Source organism: Equus quagga, chromosome 1 (assembly GCF_021613505.1).
Source record: "Equus quagga isolate Etosha38 chromosome 1, UCLA_HA_Equagga_1.0, whole genome shotgun sequence".
In the NCBI taxonomy this organism is placed as follows: Eukaryota; Metazoa; Chordata; class Mammalia; order Perissodactyla; family Equidae; genus Equus; species Equus quagga.
The window spans coordinates 49,436,608-49,460,194 of record NC_060267.1 but is presented as its reverse complement, the minus strand read 5'-3'; the positions used below and the strand labels follow the sequence as shown (position 1 = coordinate 49,460,194).

The 23,587-nt window shown below is 38.5% G+C and overlaps 1 protein-coding gene across 2 annotated transcripts in view; it reads right to left on the bottom strand.

Moving 5' to 3' along the window:
- LOC124246517 (alpha-2-macroglobulin-like) overlaps positions 1-23,587 on the bottom strand; it is a 72,168-nt gene that overhangs the window by 2,310 nt on the left and 46,271 nt on the right. The window contains exons 27-36 of one of the 2 annotated variants that reach the window (XM_046674705.1): positions 23,462-23,536; positions 22,543-22,723; positions 21,543-21,766; positions 15,631-15,849; positions 15,245-15,372; positions 14,155-14,245; positions 13,439-13,507; positions 12,399-12,501; positions 11,370-11,411; positions 10,907-11,037 (exon numbers count right to left, since the gene is read on the bottom strand). In XM_046674705.1, the coding sequence (XP_046530661.1) occupies positions 11,027-11,037; positions 11,370-11,411; positions 12,399-12,501; positions 13,439-13,507; positions 14,155-14,245; positions 15,245-15,372; positions 15,631-15,849; positions 21,543-21,766; positions 22,543-22,723; positions 23,462-23,536 (1,143 nt within the window). In that variant the 3' untranslated portion in view covers positions 10,907-11,026. Of the gene's footprint in view, positions 1-10,906; positions 11,038-11,369; positions 11,412-12,398; positions 12,502-13,438; positions 13,508-14,154; positions 14,246-15,244; positions 15,373-15,630; positions 15,850-21,542; positions 21,767-22,542; positions 22,724-23,461; positions 23,537-23,587 lie in introns of those variants that run through there. The other variant, XM_046674715.1, reaches the window with a different exon arrangement.

Below are 23,587 nucleotides of genomic sequence, written 5' to 3'. Positions count from 1 at the left end.
CACCTGATTTAGATGGTGAGATCTTAGACTTATCTGTAATAAGATGAGACTTTCAGAGGAGAGCCTAGAAGTATTTTGTATGTGGGAAAGACATGATTTTGAAGTCAAATAGCAGGTTTAGTAAATGGTGTTCCCACGGTGGCCACAACAATTTCTTCAGTTACACACTCTTTTGTAATATGATCTTGCTTCTCCTTCAAGATGAGGAGTTTGTTTCATTTTCTCTTGAATATAAGCTGACTCTATGATAAAAGTGATATTACATGACCTCTGGGGCTAGTTCATAAGTAACCTTGAAGCTTCTGCCTTATTTTCTTGGAAGCTTTGCTCTTGAGAGCTCTGAAATGCCAGGTAACAAATCTAGTTACTCTGTTAGAGAAACCACAAGGAGAAGCCCTGAGGCTACATGGAGAGGGAGAGGCTAAGCTGTCTAAGAATCCGAGTGGAGCCTTTAGATGATTCTCGTCCTAGCTGCTATCTGCCTGCAGTTTCATGAGAGACCCATGGCAAGACCATCAGAAGAATCACCCAGCTAGGCCCTGTCAATCCATGAAACTGAAATGTAATAAAATTGTTGTTGTTTTAACTTATTGGATTTTGGGGTGGTTTGTTATGCAAAAGTAGATAAATGAAATAGATATTATCTATTGTAAGATGTGTACCCATTTCAGGGATGTTAAAATGATAAAAATGTGCAATTTCGAATTGATGAAATAAAAAAATACAAACACATATAAATTACATGAATAGTAATGTACAAAAGAAGAAATCCTAATGGCTCATGTGAAGAGATGCTTCAACTCTCTAGTAGTTAGAGAAGTAAAAATTAAGACAAGAAGTAAGACATTTTATTTTAAAAAATGGCAAAAGGTGGGTGCCAAGATGGTGACATGGACACATGGAATCTATATCTATATATAGAGCAATTCCTCCTGAAGAAGAACTGAAAGCTGATTGAACAGCTTCTGTACGACAAATGATAGAGGGATCACATAGAGACAAGTAGGAGAGACAAAGACACAATATCAAGAGGAACTCCACTCTTGACACAGCAACCAATAGCAGGAAGGGATATCACTGAGAGGTCCATGTGCAGGCTTGCCCACTCTGGGGCACAGTGAAAAAAACAGCAGTTTTAAGGGCACCTAGACTATATGAAAAGGAAATCAACTTACAAACCATAGAGTGTCTGCCAAATGGGCAGGGAATTGCTGAAATTTTCTGTGGGGTTGAAGGTGCTGGCCAGTGCCATTTTTAGTATTTCCCCTCTACTTTGATAGTACAGGTTGGAGCATGGGCCAGATCCTCTAGCTGGCATGCTAAGACCACCACAGCATGCCTCAGGCCACTGGGCCACACCAGCTAACCTGGGTGGCCTTGGCACACACAGTTTATGGAGAGGATGATCCCACACAAGGCCACTCCTTCAAGACTGGGAGAAGTAGCTGTTTTGCCTAATTCATAGAAACAACCACAGAAAGCCAAACAATATGAGGAGATAGAAGAATATGTTCCAAATGAGAGAACAAGGTAACACCCTGGAGAAGAACCTTAATGAAATGGAGATAAGTAATTTACTGATAAAGAGTTCAAAATAATAGTCATAAAGATGCTCACTGAACTTGGGATAAGAATGGAGAAACACAGGGAGAACTTCAACAAAGAGAAAATATAAGAAAACCTATCACAGATGAAGAATACAATAACTGAAATGAAAAATACACTAGAGGGAATCAGCATCAGATTAGATCATACAGAAGAAGGATCAGCAATCTGCAAGACAAACTAGTGGAAACCATCCAATCAGAAGAGCAAAAAGCAAAAAGAATTAAAAAAAAAGAGATAGTTTAAGGAACCTCTGGGACAACATCAAGCCTACTAATATTTTCTTTATAGGTGTCCCAGAAGAGAGAGAGAAAGGGAGGGAAAAATTATTTAAGAAATAATTGCTGAGGGGCCAGCTCAGTGGTGCAGTGGTTAAATGCACATGTTCTGTTTTGGCAGCCCAGGGTTCGCCGATTTGGATCCCAGGTGCAGACATGGCACTGTGTGGCAAGCCATGCTGTGGTAGGCGTCCCACATATAAAGTAGAGGAAGATGGGCACAGATGTTAGCTCAGGGCCAGTCTTCTTCAGAAAAAAGAGGAGGATTGGTGGATGTTAGCTCAGGGCTAATCTTCCTTGGAAAAAAAAGAAAAAAAAAAAGAAAGAATTGCTGAAAACTTCCCTAACCTGGGGAAGGAAACAGACACCCAGGTCCAGGAAGCACAGAGAGTCCCAACAAGATGAACCCAAAGAGATACACACCAAGACATATTATAACTAAAATGGCAAAAATTAATGATAGAGAATATTAAAGGCAGAAAGAGAAAAACAAGAAGTCACATACAAGGGAGCCCCCATAAGACTATCAGCTAATTTTTCAGCAGAAACTTTGCAGTCCAGAAGGGAGGGACATGATATATTTAAAGTGCTTAAATGAAAACACTTAAACCAAGAATACTTTACCAGGCAAGGTGATAATTCAGAATTGAAGGAAAGATAAAGAGTTTCTCAGGAAAGCAAAAGCTAAAGGACTTCATCACCACTAAACTGGACTTACGAGAAATGTTAAAGGGTCTTTTTTAAGAGGAAAAGAAAAGGCCATAACTAGAAATAGGAAAATATATGAAAGAAAAAAATCTCACTGGTAAAGGCAAATATCTGATAAAGGAAATAGATCAGCCACTTAAAAAGCTGGTATGAAGGTTAAAAGACAAAAGTAGTAAAATCAACTATAACTGCAATAAGTAGTTAAGGGTAATGGAAAATAAAAAGACATAAAATATGACATCAAAAACAAAATGTGGTGGTGGTGGGGAATAAAAATGTAGAGCTTTTAGAATGCATCCGAATGTAAGCATGTATGACTTTAAAATAGACTCCTATATGTATAGCTTGATATATATGAATCTTGTGGTAACCACAAACAAAAACCTACAATAGATACACAAGAATAAAGAGAAAGGAACTCAAACTTATGTAGGACTAAAGAAAACCATCAAGCCACAAGGGAAGAGACCAAGAGAAGAAGAAAGGAATAGAGAACTACAAAAACAACCAGAAAACTACTAACAAATGGCTATAGGTACATATCTATCAATAATGACTTTAAGCATACTAAATGCTCCAATGAAAAGACATTGGGTGGCTGAATTGATAAAAAACAAGACCCATATATGCTCCCTACAGGAGACTCCAGATCTAAAGAAACACACAGACTGAAAACGAAGGGATGGAAAAAGATATTCCACGCAAATAGAAATGAAAAGAAAGCTGGGATATCAATACTCATATCAGACAAAATAGACTTTAAATCAAAGACTTAAAAAAAGACAAAGCAAGGCATTGCACAATGATAAAAGGGTCAGTCCAACAAGAAGACATAACATTTGTAAAATCTATGCTCCCAACATAGGAGCATCTAAATATATAAAACAAATATTAACAGATATAAAGGAAGAAATTGACAATAATAAGGGACTTTAATATGCCACTTATACCAATGGATAGATCATCCAGATGGAAAGTCAATAAGAAAACACTGCCCTTAAATGACACAATAGACCAGATGGAGTTCATTGATACATACAGAATGCTTTATCCAAAAACTGCAGAATCCACATTCTTTTCAAATGCATGTGGAACATTCTTCAGGATAGATCACATACTAGGCCACAAATCAAGTCTTAACTTATTAATTTAAAAAGATTAAAATAATACCAAGTTTTCTGACCACAATGGTATGAAACTAGAAATCAACTACAGGAAGAAAATTGGAAAAGCCACAAATATGTGGAAATTAAACAAAATGCTACTGAAAAACTATTGCATCAATAAAGAAATCAAAGGAGAAATAAAAAAATACCTGGAGAAATGAGAATGAAAATATGACATGCCAAAATTTATGGGATACAGCAAAAGTGGTTCTAACAGGGAAGATTATAGCAATAGAGGCCTGCCTTAACACACAAGAAAAATCTCAAATAAACAATCTAACAGTGCAGGAAGTGGAAAAAGAACAAACAAAGCCTCAAATTAGTAGAAGGAATGAAATAAAAATCAGAGCAGAAGTAAATGAAATATTAGAAAAAAATCAATGAAACTAAGAGCTGGTTCTTTGAAAAGATAAACAAAATTTTCAAACCTTTACCTAGACTCACCAGGAAAAACATAGAGACGGTTCAAATAAATAAAATCAGAAATGAAGGAGAGAAATTACAATGGACACTCTGGAAATACAAAGGATTATAAGAGAATACTATGAAAAACTATATGCTAACAAATTGGATAATCTAGAAGAAATTGATGAATTCTTAGAATCATACAACCTTCCAATACTGAATCAAGAAGAGATAGAGAAATTGAATAGAGCAGTCACCAGTAAGGAGATTGACATAATAATCAAAAACCTCCCAAAAAATAAAAGTCCAAAACCAGATGACTTCCTTGGTGAATTCTACCAAACATTCAAAGAAGACGTAATACATATCCTTCTCAAACTCTTCCAAAAATTTGAATAGGAGAGGAAGCCTCCTAACTCATTTTATGAGGCCAACATTACCCTGATACCAAAACCAGACAAGGACAACACAAAAAAGGAAAATTACAAGTCAATATCACTGATGAATATCAATGCAAAAATCCTCAACAAAATACTGGCAAATTAAGCACAACAATACATTAAAAAGACTATCCACCATGATCAAGTGGGATTTATTCCAGGGATGCAGGGATGGTTCAACATCCACAAATCAATCAATGTGATACACCACATTAACAAAATGAAGAATAAAAATCACATGAGCATCTCAATACATGCAGAGAAAGCATTTGACAAGATACAGCATCCCATTTATGATAAAAACTCTGAATAAAATGGGTGTAGAAGGAAAATGCCTCAACATAATAAAGGCCATATATGACAAACCCACAGCTAATATCATACTCAACAGAGAAAAACTGAAAGCTATCTAAGAGCAGAAACCAGGAAAGGTTGCCCACTTTCACCACTCTTATTTAACATTGTATTGGAAGTCTTAACCAGAGCAGTCCGGCAAGAAAAAGAAACAAAAGGGATCCAAATTGGAAAGGAAGAGGTGAAACTGTCACTATTTGTAGATGACATTCTTTTTTTTTTTGGTGAGGAAGATTGGCCTTGAGCTAACATCCATTGCCTGTATTCCTTGGTTTTTTTTTTTTTTGGCTTGAGGAAGATTATCACTGCGCTAACGTCTGTGGCAGTCTTCCTCTACTTTGTATGTGGGATGCCACCATACCATGGCTTGATGGGTGGTGTGTAGGTCCACACCCACGATCCGAACCTGTGAGCCCTGGGCTGCTGAAGCAGAATGTGCAAACTTTACCACTACACCACCAGGCCAGCCCCGCAGATGACATGATTTTATATATAGAAAACCCTAAAGAATCCACCAAAGAACTTTTAGAAATAATAAATGAATACAGTAAAGTTGCAGGATACAAAATCAACATACAAAAGTCAGTTGCATTTCTATACACTAATAACGAAGTAGCAGAAAGAGACATTAAGAATTCAATCCCATTTACAATTGCAACAAAAAGAATAAAATACCTAGGAATAAACTTAACCAAAGAGGTGAAAGATCTGTACACTGAAAACTATAAAACATTGTTGAAGGAAATTGAAGAAGACACAAAGAAATGGAAAGATGTTCCGTGCTCTTGGATTGGAACATAGTTAAAATGTCCATACTTCCTAAAGCAATCTACAGATTCAATGCAATCCCAATCAAGTTCCAACAACAATTTTCACAGAAACAGAACAAAGAATCCTAAAATTTATATGGAACAACAAAAGACTCCAAAAGCCAAAGGAATCTTGAGAAAAAAGAACAAAGCTGGAGGTATCACACTCCCTGATTTCAAAATATACTACAAAGCTATAGTAACCAAAACAGCATGGTACTGGCACAAAAACAGACACACAGATCAATGGAACAGACTCAAGAGCCCAGAAATAAACCCACACATCTATGGACAGCTAATTTTCGACAAGGGAGCCAAGAACATACAATGGAGAAAGGAAAGTCTCTTCAATAAACTGTGCTGGGAAAACTGGACAGTCTCGTGCAAAAGAATGAAAGTAGACCATTATCTTACACCATGCACAAAAATTAACTCAAAATGGATTAAAGACTTGAATGTAAGACCTGAAACCATGAAACTTCTAGAAGAAAACATAGACAGTATGCTCTTTGACATTGGTCTTAGCAGCATATTTTCGAGTACCGTGTCTGACTGGGCAAAGGAAACCATAGAAAAAATAAGCAAATGGAGCTACATCAAACTAAAAACTTCTGCACAGCAAAGGAAACCATCAACAAAATGAGAAGACAACCTAACAATTGGAAGAAGATATTTGCAAACCATATATCAGATAAGGGGTTAATATCCAAAATATATAGAACTCATACATCTCAGAAACAGAAAAACAAACAACCCAATTAAAAAATGGGCAAAAGTTCTGAACAGACATTTTTCCAAAGATATACAGATGGCTAACAGGCACATAGAAAGATGTTCAACATCACTAACTGTCAGGGAGATGCAAATCAAAACTACCATGAGATATCACCTCATGCCTGTCAGAATGGCTATAATTAACCAGACAGGAAACAACAAGTGTTGGAAAGGATGTGGAGAGAAGGGAACCCTCATACACTGCTGGTGGGGTGGCAAACTGGCACAGCCACTATGGAAAACAGTATGGAGACTCCTCAAAAAGTTAAGAATAGAACTACCATATATAGTCCAGTTATTCCACTTCTAGGTATTTATCCAAAAACATTAAAATATGAATGGATAAAGATATATGCACCCCTATATTCATTGTGACATTATTCACAATAGCCAAGAGTTGGAAACAACCTAAGTACCAATCAAGGGACAAATGGATAAAGACGTTGTGGTATATATACAGAGTGGAATACTACTCAGCCATAAAGAAAAGATGAAATTTTGCCATATGGGATAACATGGATGGACCTTGAGGGTATTATGCTAAGCAAAATAAGTCAGGGGGAGAAAGTCAAATACCATATGATCTCACTCATAAGTAGCAGATAAAAACAACAACAACAACAATAAGCAAACACCTAGATACAGAGATTAGGTTGGTGTTTACCAGAGGCAAAGGAGGGGAGGGAGGAGGGTGAAAGGGGTAACTGGGCACACGTGTGTGGTGATGGATTGTAATTGGTCTTTGGGTGGTGAGCATGACGTAATCTACACAGAATTCAAAATAGAATGATGTACACCTAAAATTTATATAATGTTATAAACCAATGTTACCTCAATAAAAAAACAATAAATACTTAGGGGAATAACAGAATTTGAGAAGAAGAAAACCAATTAAAAACTAAGGTTTATTACTAAAATGACTAAACGATTAAGACTTTCCCCAGACTAAAACAATTCTTTTAGGCTGGGCAGAAAGAGGTCAGTGGATTCCTCAGGTTACTCTAGAGGGAAGGTCCGCGTGGAGCATCTGAAAGGTTGGATGCTAGGCCCAGCCACTTGTTCTTTGTCAAGCATTCCTATCCCTAAGATCGACAAGGAGGCCACAGAGGGGTGGATCTAAAAGTCATGTGGACTACAGACAGATGACTGCAGTGGGATGGGATGCGACACCTTGATCTTGCGTTAGATCACCAAGTGGAAGAACCCCAGGATAAGCGAGATGATTTCCTGTCAGTCCAATGGGGCTGGGGTTTAGAGTCACATTTCATTGATAGAAAACAAATAAGTGTAATGTTTCTTGTAGAATACACTAATTCTAAGAAAATAAACCAAATAAAAAAAAAATCAGCTGTTTCAAGATTGTGAGTGCAATTCTGCCCACAGGTAAGGATGATTTGTGCTAGATATTATTTTATCTTCTTATTTTAAGTTTCCACGATTATTTTGTTCCTCTGCTCTCTTCCCTTTGCCTAACTTTTTAATTTTTAAAAAGTGTTTTTATAATTAGTAAACCAGCAGTACTCATATTCTCTAACCTTTGCTGCCACCCTGTGGCTATCTTTTATTACTGTACATGAAAACAGAGGATCTCAGAGCTACCGCTGAGGGACAAGCGCAGGGGAAACACATTAAAAAAAAAATTCGCGGAAGTCCAAGGTGGTCATTCACCATAACGCTCAGGATCTGAGGCACGAATCTAGTACATGCTCTGTGTGTCTCTGATGTCTCAATGTTTTCCCTTTAAAATCCTACTAGTCTGTGTCTAACTTTATTTTGGTATTTAGTAATCCCCCATTTCTCATCCCAGTTTGGATCAAGACACATATCTGGGAACACATGAATTGTTGATCCCGAGTGCTACTTAGTGTCAGTTATGGCTTTTAATAAACTCTGGAAAAAACTGCATAGGAAGCTGAACCTGATATCTATAGCAGGCCAGTGTCTTAAAATTTCTTTGTAGACTTTCATTTTGGTCTAGAACTTGGCATATTGGTGCAAAGCATTTTGGCTTTCCCTAAGTGGTAAGAATTAAGAATACAGTTTTAAGAAGTAGAATATACTCACAGCCTATTTTCCAGGCACATGTTTCATGATAAATAAGGATCATTGTAATAACTACCTGATCACCTGTCCCCACCTCTCTAACCCCTTTCTGCCGCTTGTTACTGTCCTAAATCAAATCTGATCATGCCACTATCCGGTTTTTAAAGATTCCATTGTCTTACTATTACTGATAGGATGAAATGCAGACTTCTTTTAAGACCTTTGATGAATCGGTCTCAAGAGCTCTTTCTAGCCTCACTTTTTATCACTCTCATAAATACCGTCATGACTTTTCAATGTTTAGCCTGGCCTAACTCTCTCAGCATAGACCAAAATTAGGAGCTGCTTCTACTTTCTGTCCTGGGCCTCACTTACATTTCTTCATTGTGATTAGACAAAAATATCACAGAATCAAGAGTCAGACCAATTGACAGGCTTTTCTCTGTTCCTTTCTTCCCCACCAAGTACAACGTTAATGGTATTTGGTTATTCACTTGCAATGCTTCTAACTCATTGCATGAAGTTGGGATTCTCCTTTGTGTCTATTTTGGAGGAAGCCCCACACATCTGGGCTCCAAGCTGATGTAGCTCTCTTGCAATGGGGGCATACAGCAGAGGGCTAGTGTGTGCCTCTTATAAGACGGCCTGTGGGTAAGGCCAGATCCAGTCTCAGGGTGAAGGTTCTCTGACCCTTTTATTGTGATCATTCAGAGAACGAATCTTGGATCCCATAGTATTATCCCATCTAAGTCTACCAGCTTTTTCAGAATACTGAAACGTTCTGTCCTTTCTGTACTATAGAAAGAAAAGAAACCAACATAATCTTTAAATAAATAAAGAGGCTCTAAGCAAGAGATTTTGTAGGTGTCTCCTATTCTCCTCCCACAGTCTAGTTTGACTTTTGGGAAGGCATATTCAAATCTTGGGCCACACTGGTCACAGTCTACCAATCCCATATGCTTCACACAAGAAAGGGACAAATGCTACATGATGACACCAGCAGGTCTCAGATGTGAACTCCCTGAGGGTCTCCCAGGTCTCCCTAACTTCTGCTCTTCCTGCTTCCTCTGCCCCATTTTTCCCCGCTTTTCTCTGCTCCTGTGTACATTTCTCTTCCTTTGAACACATCTCTCTTTCTGCCTTTAGCCTCCCACCATCATCTGAAATCTCAAAAGAGGAAACAATGATCTCCTTCCCACAGCTAAGTCATAGAGGGAGGTAGTTAAGGTATGGACTCTGACACTAGAATGCCTAAGTTTAAATCTTGCTTTCTTCATCACTTAGAGTTTGGGAAAATTTCTTAACTTCTCTGAACCTGTTTTCTTATTTTAAAAACGGCATTACTCATAGTATGTACATCATAGAGTGTGAGGATGGAATTACATAATACAAGCAAAATGCTTAGAACAATGCCTAGCATATGGTAGACACTCAGTATTAGCTTTTTTAAAAAATTAAGTTAACCCTTATACCTCTTTTTATGCTTCTACATTTTCTTATCTCCTCAGAAAACTTGTTCCCATACTTACTTATCACTTCAATAACATCAGACTCTTTCTTATACAGGAAATTGATATCCAGAGCTCAGCTGATTGGCCCAAAGTCAGACAAAAGGTCAGTGGCAAATTTTGGACCAGAAGTCAGGCCAACTAATTCATACTTCAAATTACCATAATATTTTTCTGTCTCCCAGCTTAACATAATTAATTAATTAATTAATTAAACTCTTAAGAATTCTGAAATGTGGAGCTCCTATCTAGTCAGGTTGGTCATTTTACCTGGCATAAAGTACACTCTTTGCCTTTGTAGAAGTGTTTCCACTAGACATACTTTATATTCTTCGTGTCACTAATCTATGCATCAAAAAACTTTATTGAGGGGCCAGCCTGGTGGTGTAGTGGTTAAGTTTGCATGCTCTGCTTTGGTGGCCCAGGGTTCATGGGTTTGGATCTCAAGTGTGGACCTATATACCACTCATCAAGCCATGCTGTGGCGGCATCCCACATACAAAATAGAGGAAGATTGGCACAGATGTTAGTGCAGTGATAATCTTCCTCACCAAAAAAAAAAAAAAAAACAAAACCCAAACTTTTGTGGATGTAAAGCTTTCTCAGATTGCCATTACCTTATTTTGAATATTCTGAGGTTCTGCAACATTGAGGCTGTCTTGAGTTATTCCCAGTTTTATACTATATGTTATTACCTCAACTAGAATGTCATTATTTCTTCATTGGAAATACAGGATACACAGCAAGGCACTGAGTGAGCTTGGAGTAAATTTGTCCTGAGTGAGGAATCAATGGTATATACTCTCTGAAAATATATATTTATTTACCAAGCTTGTTTAGTATCTATATTGCAGAGACAAAACAATCCTTTTAAAGAGTCTTGGTTCTGGGGATTTCAGCAAAGCCCTGTTTATAGAGATGGGCCTCAAATTTTCCTTACTCTGTATCTGTGGAGAGAAGAGGAGAGTAAATAGGATGATTTAGGGCTTGACAAGGAGTGAATGCAATTCTAACTGGATATGAATAGCAGAGTTTGCTAAAGGAAACCAAACTGGCTATGGTTGAGAATGAGATCCATGAAATATCTACCCTCTAATAAATATAGACTCTTCTGATAAAGGAATTAGAGAAATCTTCCAGAGTTAGTGCTCCTCCTCCAAGATGTATATTCCTGTGTTATTGTGCAGTGTGAGGAATCTGAGATCAACTAAAAAAGACGTAGATGATTTTGTATTAGGAGGACTGGCTTTGAGGGCAAAATGGGATGCAAACTGCTTACCTGTGTGGCAGGGGGCACTGTATTCAGCAAAAGCTGCTTCATCTGAAAGACACAATGGGAGACAAACTGAAGAATGGGAGCTTCAGTGGGACAAGGTTTCACGGAGAGGCTTTGACTTAGGGCTGCAAGCTTCATTGAATTTCCACTCTTGATACCACTGACATAATTCCCTTCTCTGGAGAAAAATAAAAGGCTGTTCATACTACAGTTGTTCAAGCAAAGTACAGGAGGGATAACTGTAGGCATGTATCCTTTCAGTTCTCTTTCTCTCTCTCTTTTTTTTTTTTTTTGAGGAAGATTAGCCCCGAGCTAACATCCTCCACCAATCCTCCTCTTTTTGCTGAGGGAGATTGGCCCTGAGCTAACATCTGTGCCCATCTTCCTCTACTTCATATGTGGGATGCCTGCCACAACATGGCTTGATAAGCAGTCTTAGTTCCGTGCCTGGGATCCGACCTTGTGAACCCCTGGCCGGCAAAGCGGCATGCACCGACTTAACTGCTACACCACTGGCCTGGCCCCTCAGTTCTCTTTTGATATTTGCTTCTCTTTTCCTTCATGATATTTTCTTATACTTTTCACCTAGTCTGAAACACTCAGCATGTTCCTCTTTATTAATCAGAATGCCCCTACCCTTTATCTTCCAACTCAAATTTTACTTTCTTTGGTCTTTGATCACTCGGGCAATAGTTCTCTCTCTCTAATTTCCTACTGTAATTATTGGTATAATTCTCTAGGCTTTTGCTTATTGCTTCGCATTGTTGTAGTATCTTTTTAAGGAGACTTATATATCTCTCTCTAACTGTAAACACTTCTTTGTAAAACTCTTAGTACCTTGGAAAATTTTGCAGGATTGATAGGCTTATGTTGTAGGTAGTTTTTGTAGTAGTTTTATAGGCCAAGGTAACAGGTGAAAAGGACGGGTGACAGAAAACGTTGAAAACAGGACTTACTCCCAAATGTCTGTGACACTCTATTCCTTTATTATGAATCGAGTTTATTGAGGGTTCTTAGTCCTCCCTTACTCACCTGTCTCGTAGTAATCATAGACTTTCACAATAGCAGGTTTCAGGTCTCTTACAGGGATGTCTTGTACAACGGTGAAGGAAAAGCTCAGTGTCTGACTAGTAACCTGAATAGAGAAAGACAGAATAATCCAGAATCAGGGAGGCCTCGTCTCTTCTTTGGCATGATTCAGTCTTCTTCCTTTGAAGAACAATTCTTAGTTGGCTGATAGCTTTCAATCTCAAACCAATTGTGCTTGCTAACTGCTCACGATCGTGGATGGCGATATGGATTTTAGGGCAGGAACTTGAAGAACTAGAGAAGAGGCTCCTTAGGGTAATGAAAAGTTTACCAGTCTTTTAGACAAGACAACTCGTATTCCTCCATAATGCCCAATACATGGCTCTGCTCATAGCAAGAGAGAAATTCTTTATACTGGCAGGCTGACTCTATCCATATTAATATTTCCAAATATCTACAAAACAGACATTTTTCAAGAAATAAATGTACATATGCAAAATCAGAGTGGTGTTCTTGTTTTGCTAATGAAATCAATCGCATTACTCTATGATAAAACTGACGGTGATTAATACATCTATACTGATAGCATAGCTATCCACCACCTTTTATCCATCCATCTATCTGTCTATTTTTTGTGTATATGTATGTTAAGGTGAGGTTGATATAATCACCGACCAACTTCTGGGAACCCTTCTTATCCTTAATTGGCAACTTTCAACACCGCTTCTAAATGATCAGGCCTGTTTTTGGGAGACAGTGTTTACTTGAAGTAAACAGAAATACTCATATTCCCATTTTAGTATGAACAAATCTGTATCCTCTAGCCTCTCCCAACCCCCTTGCTTCTGACATTCCAAGTTCCAGGGAAGCCTGCAATGAGGAAAGACAATTTAAAATATTATCTAGTGGAACAGAAAGGATATGCTTTTCCAAAAGGCTTTCCTTATGATTGCTCTTCTCATATCATGCACTTCCCAGATGCAGAGAGCTGCCTAAAAGGACTATCTGCCCTCATGTGTCTAGCAGTCCTGTAGGGCCCTTACCTGTTCCACATAAATCAAGACATTGTTGTTGCTCACTTCTGTCCTGCTCACGTGGCTAGATAGTTCAAGCTGAGGAAAATGAGAGAAATCACCAGTGTTACGGAGTAAATGAAGCCCTTGGGGTACTAAGAGACAAGCAGTCTGTGGGACTGAAATCTATATAAAAGAAGCTGGGATTAAATTCCTTTAAATGAGTTTAAAGATACTTGTTTAATAAAGTGGGAACATACACAGAAAATTGTGAATACCAATATGTTAGATGCAAGATAGAATATTCATGTGACTATAATAAATGTCCTTGGCTTTTGTTTGAAGGTAAGGGAGAAGAATCCTCAAGTTGGATAGCTCTTCATCTGAGATTATCTGTGATGGTGTCTTTTTCCACCCTAACTAACAATGATCTCAGCTTTCTCTGAATTCCCACAGTATTTAAAGACTATACCAATAATTTTGGTATTTAATTATATCTTGCTCTAAAATGTTATTTCACAGTTTCATTTGCCTATTTTTAAGTGTTCTTAACTAGAATGTAGACATCTTTGTTATATTTCTTGTGTTGGCACTAGCACGATGCTAGATATGTATCTGGTACCAAATAAATTTGATTCCTTAGATTAGGACCAATGTTAGTTTGATACAGTTGACATTATTAGGATGCTATTGATACGCTTTTAAACTAGGGATACAGAAAATTCAAATACCTAGCATCTACTTACCATTTTCACTGTTGGTTTTAGAGGAATGAAACCAGATATCATCTTTACATCAGCAATCACCATGTTGGAGACTGGACGGCTCCCTGTGTAGCTATGGACACAAAAAAGAGAAGAAATAGGCCCTGCTGTCTTTTGAGTCCTGCCCTCCATTAAGGTCTAGCACAAGACCTGGCGTCTTTAAGGAGCTTTCCTAACTACTGTCTTTTTCCTCAGTGATCTTTCCATCCTTGGAAACATATTGCCTTTCTAGTAAATGTGAATGGTTCTGAAAACTGACTATGTAACAGAATCACCTACAGAGCTTGTTAGAAACATAGAGGCCTGAGCACAGCTCCAGAAATAATGAATTAAATCTTTGAGGGTGGGACCTGGAAATAGGCATTTTTAAACAAATTCTATAAAGGATGATAACCAGATTTTAGAATCGCTGGTATATGACACTTCTTTTTAATTTATGTATTTCAGATTAGTGATTATCTTTTTTTTCCATTTGGAGATTATCTTCACAACTAGATTATAAGATTCCGTTAGATAAGAGTTGTGCCTGCTACTTATATTCCTTGTAGCTACTTGTATATATCTTTGCTTAATTAACACATCTTGCTTTTATGAAATATGTTTATTTGTCTATTGATGATGGATCAGATTGTGAATATTATTTTCTCTTTTCATCTGAGATCCATTCGATTTTGTAGTTATAACTAGAGTCACTGATTCTATTCCAAGTAAAGCTTTTGAAGACTATTATTGAATTGCGAATGCTTTTTCTCTAGAAAAATGAAAATTTAAAAGATTAGGAGGACTTTCTTTTAGAGAGAAGGAAGATCGAGCCCATGTTAAAGTATAATTGAAAGAAATGATTTATTCTTCAACAATGGTGATGGGTAATAAAAGAATCCTGGTGGCAGACAAATCAAGCTCATAACTCTTCAAGTTCTTCATGGACTACACTGGTGAAGACTAATTTTTTTCATCTACAAAGCAAAAACTTAATGAAGAGGGTTACTTTAGGATTCCTTGAGTCTATTTACTGAAGAGTTCTAGGTAGCTAATATTTTCAGAACCAAATAATAGAGACAGACAGTCTTACCTGACTTCTAGTGAGACTTGGAAGCTTGTGTGGACTTTGAGTTCGTCACAAATTTGGGGTATTGTCTGTACTTGTAGAGCGAATGCAGATTCCTTCTTCTCCAGGAAAACATTGTATTTCAGAGCCGCCTGTAGGACGTTATGAACAGAAACAGTTTCCTGGTCCACAGGATCCTTCAATCTGTCACCATTTCATTTCTCCTGATTTGTCCTTTTATTGCCCAGGTAAGAATAAATTGTAAGTGCCCTGGAGTCAATTCTGACTTCTAGCGACCCTGTGCACAGCACAGTGGACCCCTGCCCGGTCTTTTTGCGCCATCCTCTCACCTTCTGTTGCTACATCAGACAATGCTCTGCTGTTAGTCATAGGAACAAATAGAGTCTTACCTGAATATACACACATCCTTCCCCTGACGCATTTATGCTATACTCCCCGGGAATGTCTGGTAGCGAGACCTGCTGTAGTAACAGGCGGTTGGTGTTCTCTACTTGGAATTTTGTGGAAAATGTCCCTGAAGACTGGATGGTCACCAAAGCAGCTTCCCCAGTTCCGGCAAAAGTGGCTGCTCCATATATGGACAAAGCATGGAGGGCCACCACTGTGTCCTGGAAGAGATGCATGAGAAATCCAGGAGAGGTCAACTTTTGGGGGCTTGGACTCTTCCCGAAGTTCATTTTTACTATTACAAAGGTGCCATGGAGTTTTCTCCCTCATTATTTGAACTGTGGAATCTTAATTCCAAGTCTGACTTCAATCTTTGATATATCTCAGAGTCAAAATGTTCACATAATTTCCCTATACATCTCGCTTTAGAGCAAGCAAGTTCTCCCACAGCAAGTGAGAAATGTATATACGAATGAGGCTCATCTCATTTGTATTTGCTATTCCTCTTCCTCTGCCTTTTAACCCACAATGACACCTCCTATCTTCCCACAAAACCAGTCTTGCTCTTTCTCATCACTAAACTGCTACTTTCTTTTCTTCTGCTTTACTTTCTCCTCAGATCCCCCCAGTACATAGTTGTATATTTTAGTTGTGGGTCCTTGTAGTTGTGGCATGTGGGACACTGCCTCAGCATGGCTTGATGAGTGGTGCCAGGTCTGCACCCAGGATCCGAACCAGTGAAACCCTGGGCTGCCGAAGCTGAGCACAAACTTAACCACTTGGCCATGGGGCCAGCCTCTAAACTGCTACTTTTGATGTGCCTTTGAGAGATACCAGGGCAATCAACAAGTATTTATTAGTCTCTCATCTGCACTCTGATCAAATAAAAGGAAAAACTTTATATTGCTAGTCTTCCCCATGGTTTATCACTCTCTGTATTAGTACCATTTTATAGGAATGTACTTTATGCCTCAGAGGATCTCTCCTTTAAGAATTCCTTTTTAAAACAATAGAAAAAAATCAATGGAACTAAGAGCTGGTTCTTTGAGAAGATAAACAAAATTGACAAACCTTTAGCTAGACTCACCAAGAAAAAAAGAGAGAAGACTCAAATAAATAAAATCAGAAATGAAAGAGGAGAAATTACAATGGACACCTCAGAAATACAAAAGATTATAAGAGAATATTACAAAAGCTAAGCGCCAACAAATTGGATAATCTAGAAGAAATGGAAAATTCTTAGAATCACACAACCTTCCAAAACTGGACCAAGAAGAAGTAGAGAATTTGAATAGACCAATTACCAGTAAGGAGATCAAAACAGTAATCAAAAACCTCCCCAAAAATAAAAGTCTAGGACCAGATGGCTTCCCTGGGAATTCTACCAAACATTCAAGGAAGACTTAATACTTATCCTTCTCAAACTCTTCCAAAAAATTGAAGAGGAGGGGAGGCTTCCTAACTCATTCTACAAAGCCAACATTATCCTGATACCAAAACCAGACAAGGACAACATAAAAAAAGGAAATTACAGGCCAATATCACTGAAGAACATTGATGAAAAATCCTCAAAAGATACTAGCAAATCAAGTACAAAAATACATTAAAAATATCATCCACCATGATCAAATGGGATTTATTCCAGGGATGCAGGGATGGTTCAACATCTGCAAATCAATCAATGTGATACATCACATTAACAAAATGAAGAATAAAAACCACATGATTATATCAATAGATGCAGAGAAGGCATTTGACAAGATACAGCATCCATTTATGATAAAAACTCTGAATAAAAGGGGTATAGAAGGAAAATACCTCAACATAAAAAAGGCCATATATGACAAACCCACAGCTAATATCATACTCAATGGAGAAAAACTGAAAGGTGTCCCTCTAAGAACAGGAACCAGACAAGGATGCCCACTTTCACTACTCTTATTTAACATGGTATTGGAAGTCCTAGCCAGAACAATCAGGCAAGAAAAATATAAATAAAAGGGATCCAAATTGGAAAAGAAGTGAAACTGTCAGTATTTGCAGATGACGTGATTTTATATATAGAAAACCCTAAAGAATCCACTAAAAAACTTTTAGAAATAATAAATGAATATAGTCAAGTTGCAGGATATAAAATCAACATACAAAAATCAGTTGCGTTTCTATACACTAACAATGAAGTACCAGAAAGAGAAATTAAGAATACAATCCCATTTACAATTGCAACTAAAAGAATAAAATACCTAGGAATAAACTTAACCAAAGAAGTGAAAGATCTATACACTGAAAACTATAAAACATTTTTGAAGGATATTGAAGAAGACACAAAGAAATGGAAAGATATTCCATGCTCTTGGATTGGAAAAATTAATATAGTTACAATGTCCATACTTTCTACAGCAATCTACAGATTCAATGCAATCCCAATCAAAGTTCCAACAACACTTTTCACAGAAATAGAACAAGGAGTCCTAAAATTTATATGGAACAACAAAAGACTCCAAATAGCCAAAGCAATCCTGAGAAAAAAGAACAAAGCTGGAGGTATCACACTCCCTGATTTCAAAATATACTACAAAGCCATAGTAACCAAAACAGCATGGTACTGGCACAAAAACAGACCACACAGATCAATAGAACAGACTTGAGAGCCTAGGAATAAACCCACACATTTATGGACAGCTAATATTCAACAAGGGAGCCAAGAGCATACAACGGAGGAAGGAGAGTCTCTTCAATAAATGGTGTTGGGGAAACTGCACAGCCACATGCAAAGGAATGAAAGTAGGGCCTGCCCGGTGGCGCAGCAGTTAAGTGCGCACGTTCCGCTTCTTGGCGGCCTGGGGTTCGCTGGTTCAGGTCCCAGGTGCGGACATGGCACCGCTTGGCAAAAGCCATGCTGTGGTAGGTGTCCCGTGTATAAAGTAGAGGAAGATGGGCATGGTTGTTAGTTCACGGCCAGGCTTCCTCAGCAAAAAGAGGAGGATTGGCAGTAGTTAGCTCAGGGCTAATCTTCCTCAAAAAAAAAAAAAAAAAAGAGAGAAGAATGAAAGTAGGCCATTATCTTACACCATGAACAAAAATTAACTCAAAATGGTTTAAAGACTTGAATGTAAGACCTGAAACCATGAAACTTCTAGAAGAAAACATAGGCAGCACGCTCTTTGACATCGGTCTTAGCAGCATATTTTCAAGTACCATGTCTGACTGGGCAAGGGAAGCAAAAGAAAAAATAAGCAAAATGGGACTACATCAAACTAAAAAGCTTCTGCACAGCAAAGGAAACCATCAACAAAACGAAAAGACAACCTAACAATTGGGAGAAGATATTTGCGAATCATATATCAGATAAGGGGTTAATATTCCAAAATATACAAAGAACTCATACGTCTCAACAACAAATTGAAAACAACAACAAAAAAAACCAACAACCCAATTAAGAAATAGGCAAAAGATCTGAACAGAGATTTCTCCAAAGAAGGTGTACGGATGGCCAACAGGCACATGAAAAGATGCTCAACATCATCAGCTCTCAGGGAAATGCAAATCAAAACTACAATGAGGTATCACCTCACTCCTGTCAGGATGGCTATAATTCACAAGACAGGAAACAAGTGTTGGAGAGGATGTGGAGAGAGGGGAACCCTCGTACACTGCTGGTGGGAGTGCAAACTGGTACAACCACTATGGAAAACAGTATAAAGTTAACTCAAAAAATTAAGAATAGATCTACCATATGATCCAGTCATTCCACTGCTGGATATTTATCCAAAGAACTTGAAAACACAAATGCATAAAAATACATGCATCCCTTTGTTTCTCGCAGCATTATCCACAATAACCAAGACTTGGAAGCAACCTAGATGCAGGTCAAGGGACGAATGGATAAAGATGATGTGGTATATATACACAATGGAATACTACTCAGCCATAAGAAATGATGAAATCCGGCCATTTGTGACAACATGGATGGACCTTGAGGGTATTATGCTAAGTGAAATAAGTCAGAGGGAGAAAGTCAAATACCATATGATCTCACTCATAAGTAGAAGATAAAAACAATGACAAACAAACACAGCAATGGAGACTGGACTGGTGGTTGCCAGAGGGGAAAGGGAGAGGAAAAAGGGGGAAAGGGGTGAGTAGGCACACGTGTGGTGACGTATTATAATTAGTCCTTTTTTTTTTGAGGAAGATTAGCCCTCAGCTGACATCCATTCCCATCTTCCTCCACTTTATATGTGGCTTATAAGCATGTATTGCTAAGTATTGCGTAGGTCTGCACCTGTGATCCAAACTGGCGAACCCTGGGCGGCGGAAGCAGAACGTGCGAACTTAACCGCTTTGCCACGGGGCGGCCCCTATAATTAGTCTTTGGGTGGTGAACATAATGTAAACTACTCAGAATTCAAAATGTATTGTGATGTACACTTGAAAGTTATATAATGTTATAAATCAATGTTAGTGCAATAAAAAAATCATGTAAAAAATTTAAAAATAAAAAATAGAAAGATCTTGGATATTAAAAAAAAAGAATTCCTTTTTATTTCTTGTTAAAAATGAGTCTTGACACTGTCCCTCAGACAATAGGACTGAAAGAAAGAGAAAAAAAATGTGCAGAGGGCGTTTTAATATTATAAAGAAGATTATCCATTTCAGAGGGAAGAGTGAGAGAATGAAGTGAATTGTAAACTGTGGTGGCACAGGTAACAGAAATTTCATTTCTCTATATTTAACTTCTCCTTTAGAGGTGTCTACCATTTCACCAAACTTCTCTGAAGATAAGTTCTGCAATGTACACTCAGAATACTGAGAATGGAAATTGCAAGGTATTAGCTTAGATGTATTTTTTCAGAAATAATATTTGACAGACTGGATATGGCTGGATGATAAAGTTAATGGCTTGTAGTCCTGATTGATCTCCAATGTAGGGAAGGGAGAGAGGAAGTATGAGTTTCTGTTACTTTTAAGAAAACTCAAAGGGGATCTGTGGCATAGTAAGAAATATAGATTTGGTCTCTGCACCTGGTTCCTGATATGAGAGCTTCTAAGACCCTTGGAATCTTTGGAGTGATAAGAATGTCTTTTTGTATGCTAATGAGATGACTCGGAGGGAGCTGGTTGCCAGGGGAACCAGCCGTGTGATTAGAGTGTTGGAACTTTCAGCCTCAACCTCCCTCCTTCCCTCACCCCCATCCACGCTTCAGGAGGGTGGTGAGGGGCTGGGGATTGAGTTAATTACCAGTGGCTAATAATTGAATCAGTCAGCCTATGTAAAACCCATTACTACATAAAAACCCTAAACAAAGGGGTTCAGAGAGCTCCCAGGTTGGTGAAGACAAGAAGGGCTGGGAAGGTGGTGTGCCCAGAGAGGACATGGAAGCTCTATATCCCTTCCCACATACCTTACCCTCTGCATCTCGTCCATTTGGCTGTTCCTGAGTTGTATCCTTTATAATAAATGGGTATTAGTAAATAAAGTGGTTTCCCGAGTTCTGTGAGCCATTCTAGCAAATTATCAAACCCAAGGAGGGGGTCGTGGCAACCCCCAATTTCTAGCTGGTTGGTTGGAAGTCAGGAGGCCTGGACTTGAGACTAGCATCTGAAGTGAGTGGCAATCTTGTGGGACTGAGCCATTAACCTGTGGGGCCTTTGCTGACTCTGGGCAGTCATTGTCAGAAGTGTTGAGAGTAGAGAAAAATAGTTTTCCCTTTAGGATATATTTATAAATAAGATTAGGAGAATCTGTTAGGAGAGGAGAGAAAGAAGGTGCTACCTGGTGCAGTGGGAACAAAGACTTAGGTGAGTCCCTTTTTTTCATACATCATTTTTTAGGCAACCCATTTCTCTCTTGTTGAAGTCTCCCCACTGCACCCTAACTCTAAAGGGGGAGAATCCTGGGGGAAGCACAGACCTGGGTGGAGGAGAAGCCCCCTTGGGAATTCTGTTGCTTTGTGATCCACTTCACAATGTGTGTTGCAGAAGTCAGGTCCTCTGAAGTTGGGGTGGGTTGGGCTGTGAGGTAAGCGAGGAGCACATAGGATGTCATCTCCACCTCAGCAGAGGGAGCTTGGGGCTCGTAAAGATGCTCCACTGATGCCTTGGGTTTCTGAGGTCGTTCCCAATGTGTTGCATTGTCTTAAGGATAAGAATAAAGAAAGAATTAAAATATTGGCATTTAATGTATGATTGTATGTTTCTATCTAGAAATAAATACAATATAACAAAAGCTGAAGTAAGTTTTATACTTCAATCATCATATCTCTAGATTTATTATTCCGGAGTAAAAATCGGAACTTGCTATGATCTGTCTATTGTGGTTGAGGGAAATATCAGGGACAGAAATTTATAAGATTTGAACCGAGCTACTTCAAATGTTGATCTGGTAGAGTTGGAAGAGGAAAAGGCAGCTATGACTTTCTCACTGGTTAGTTCCTTTGCTCCCACCCTAAAATGATTTGGTCATTGTTTTGGCTTTGTTGAAAAAAATTAAAAACCTCCTAATTTATTTCAGAGAGTTGTGTTAGAAATAGTAAAACATGGACGATATTATTATGGATGACAGTTTCTTTGCTATGGCTCTTAGTAGCTTCTAGTTACTCTGATACATATCCATGTACCATACAGAAAAGTATAAATGTCAGTTGTATTTGTCTTTGTAAATAAAGGGAGATTAAAACACCCGAATTCTCCTGTGATGTTACTTTTATCTGTTTTGTTCTGTCTATAATATAATATTCCAGGGAAGGTTTGGGTATATAAGGAGCATTGATTTCTTAATGCATGAATTTGCATAAAAACCTTGGCATTTGTAGTGGTGCAGACCAAAAGGGAGGTTATTTTCAGGAATTCAGTATTCCCCTTTTCCATCCAGTGGAGGTGGGTGAGGAGGAAAACTTAATGTATGCTCTTACGTTCTTTTATAGCTTCCTCCTCAAGTGATTTTAGTATCTCTCTCCTCTTGTCCTGGTCACCTGCCAAGGCAAAAGCATAGGCCAACAGTGCCTTGGTGTAGACATGGCTGCCATGAGCCTCTTCCTGTGTTGTCTTCCAGGCTGACTCCAGGCACAACAGGGCATTGTGGACAACAGGGTGCTGTGAAGGGAGAACAATGGGTATACTGAGTGAAAAGGGGTCTTAGCAGGTCTTGGAATAAATATAAAGACCACAGGATAAGTGATATCAGTGCTTTTCAAATCCATTCATCTCTTTATACATTTCCTGACCATCTTTTTAGAAATCATTCTTTTTGTTTGTTTGTTTGTTTGTTTTGAGGAAGATTAGCCCTCAGCTAACTACTGCCAGTCCTCCTCTTTTTGCTGAGGAAGCCTGGCTCTGAGCTAACATCAGTGCCCATCTTCCTCTAGTTTATTCTTGGGACGCCTACCACAGCATGGCTGCCAAGCAGTGCCATGTCCGCACCCGGGATCCGAACCAGCGAACCCCAGGCCGCCGAGAAGCGGAACGTGCGAACTTAACCGCTGCGCCACCGGGCTGGCTCCTAGAAATCATTCTTTATAGTGGTAAAAAACACATAACATAATAGAAATCACTCTTCTTTTAAAAAAAATTACTTTCTAATTAAAATGTAAACTGATAAGGGCAGGGCTAGAGCCCTTGTGTTTTAGGATGAGCTCTGGCACATAGTCCAGGTCTTTACTGAATAAGTGAATCCTCCTTGATGAATTCATTAAAGTTCCTATTGTTTTGTCAAATGCATCAGCATCATGAAGAAGGAAAGCTGTCACTTCGCTTTTAGAGGAGCATTATTATAACCATAGGTCAATGGATTCATATCAATCTGGGAAACTGAGGACATAATGTGGTGCCTACAGTGACTGGGAGAGGAATCTCCAGAAGGGCAATGGTGATATAGGTAGAGAGGGTCACTTCATCTTCTACTCCACCCTGTAAGTATAAGAGAGGGAAAGAGAAATTATTTCTACTTCAGAAAACTCT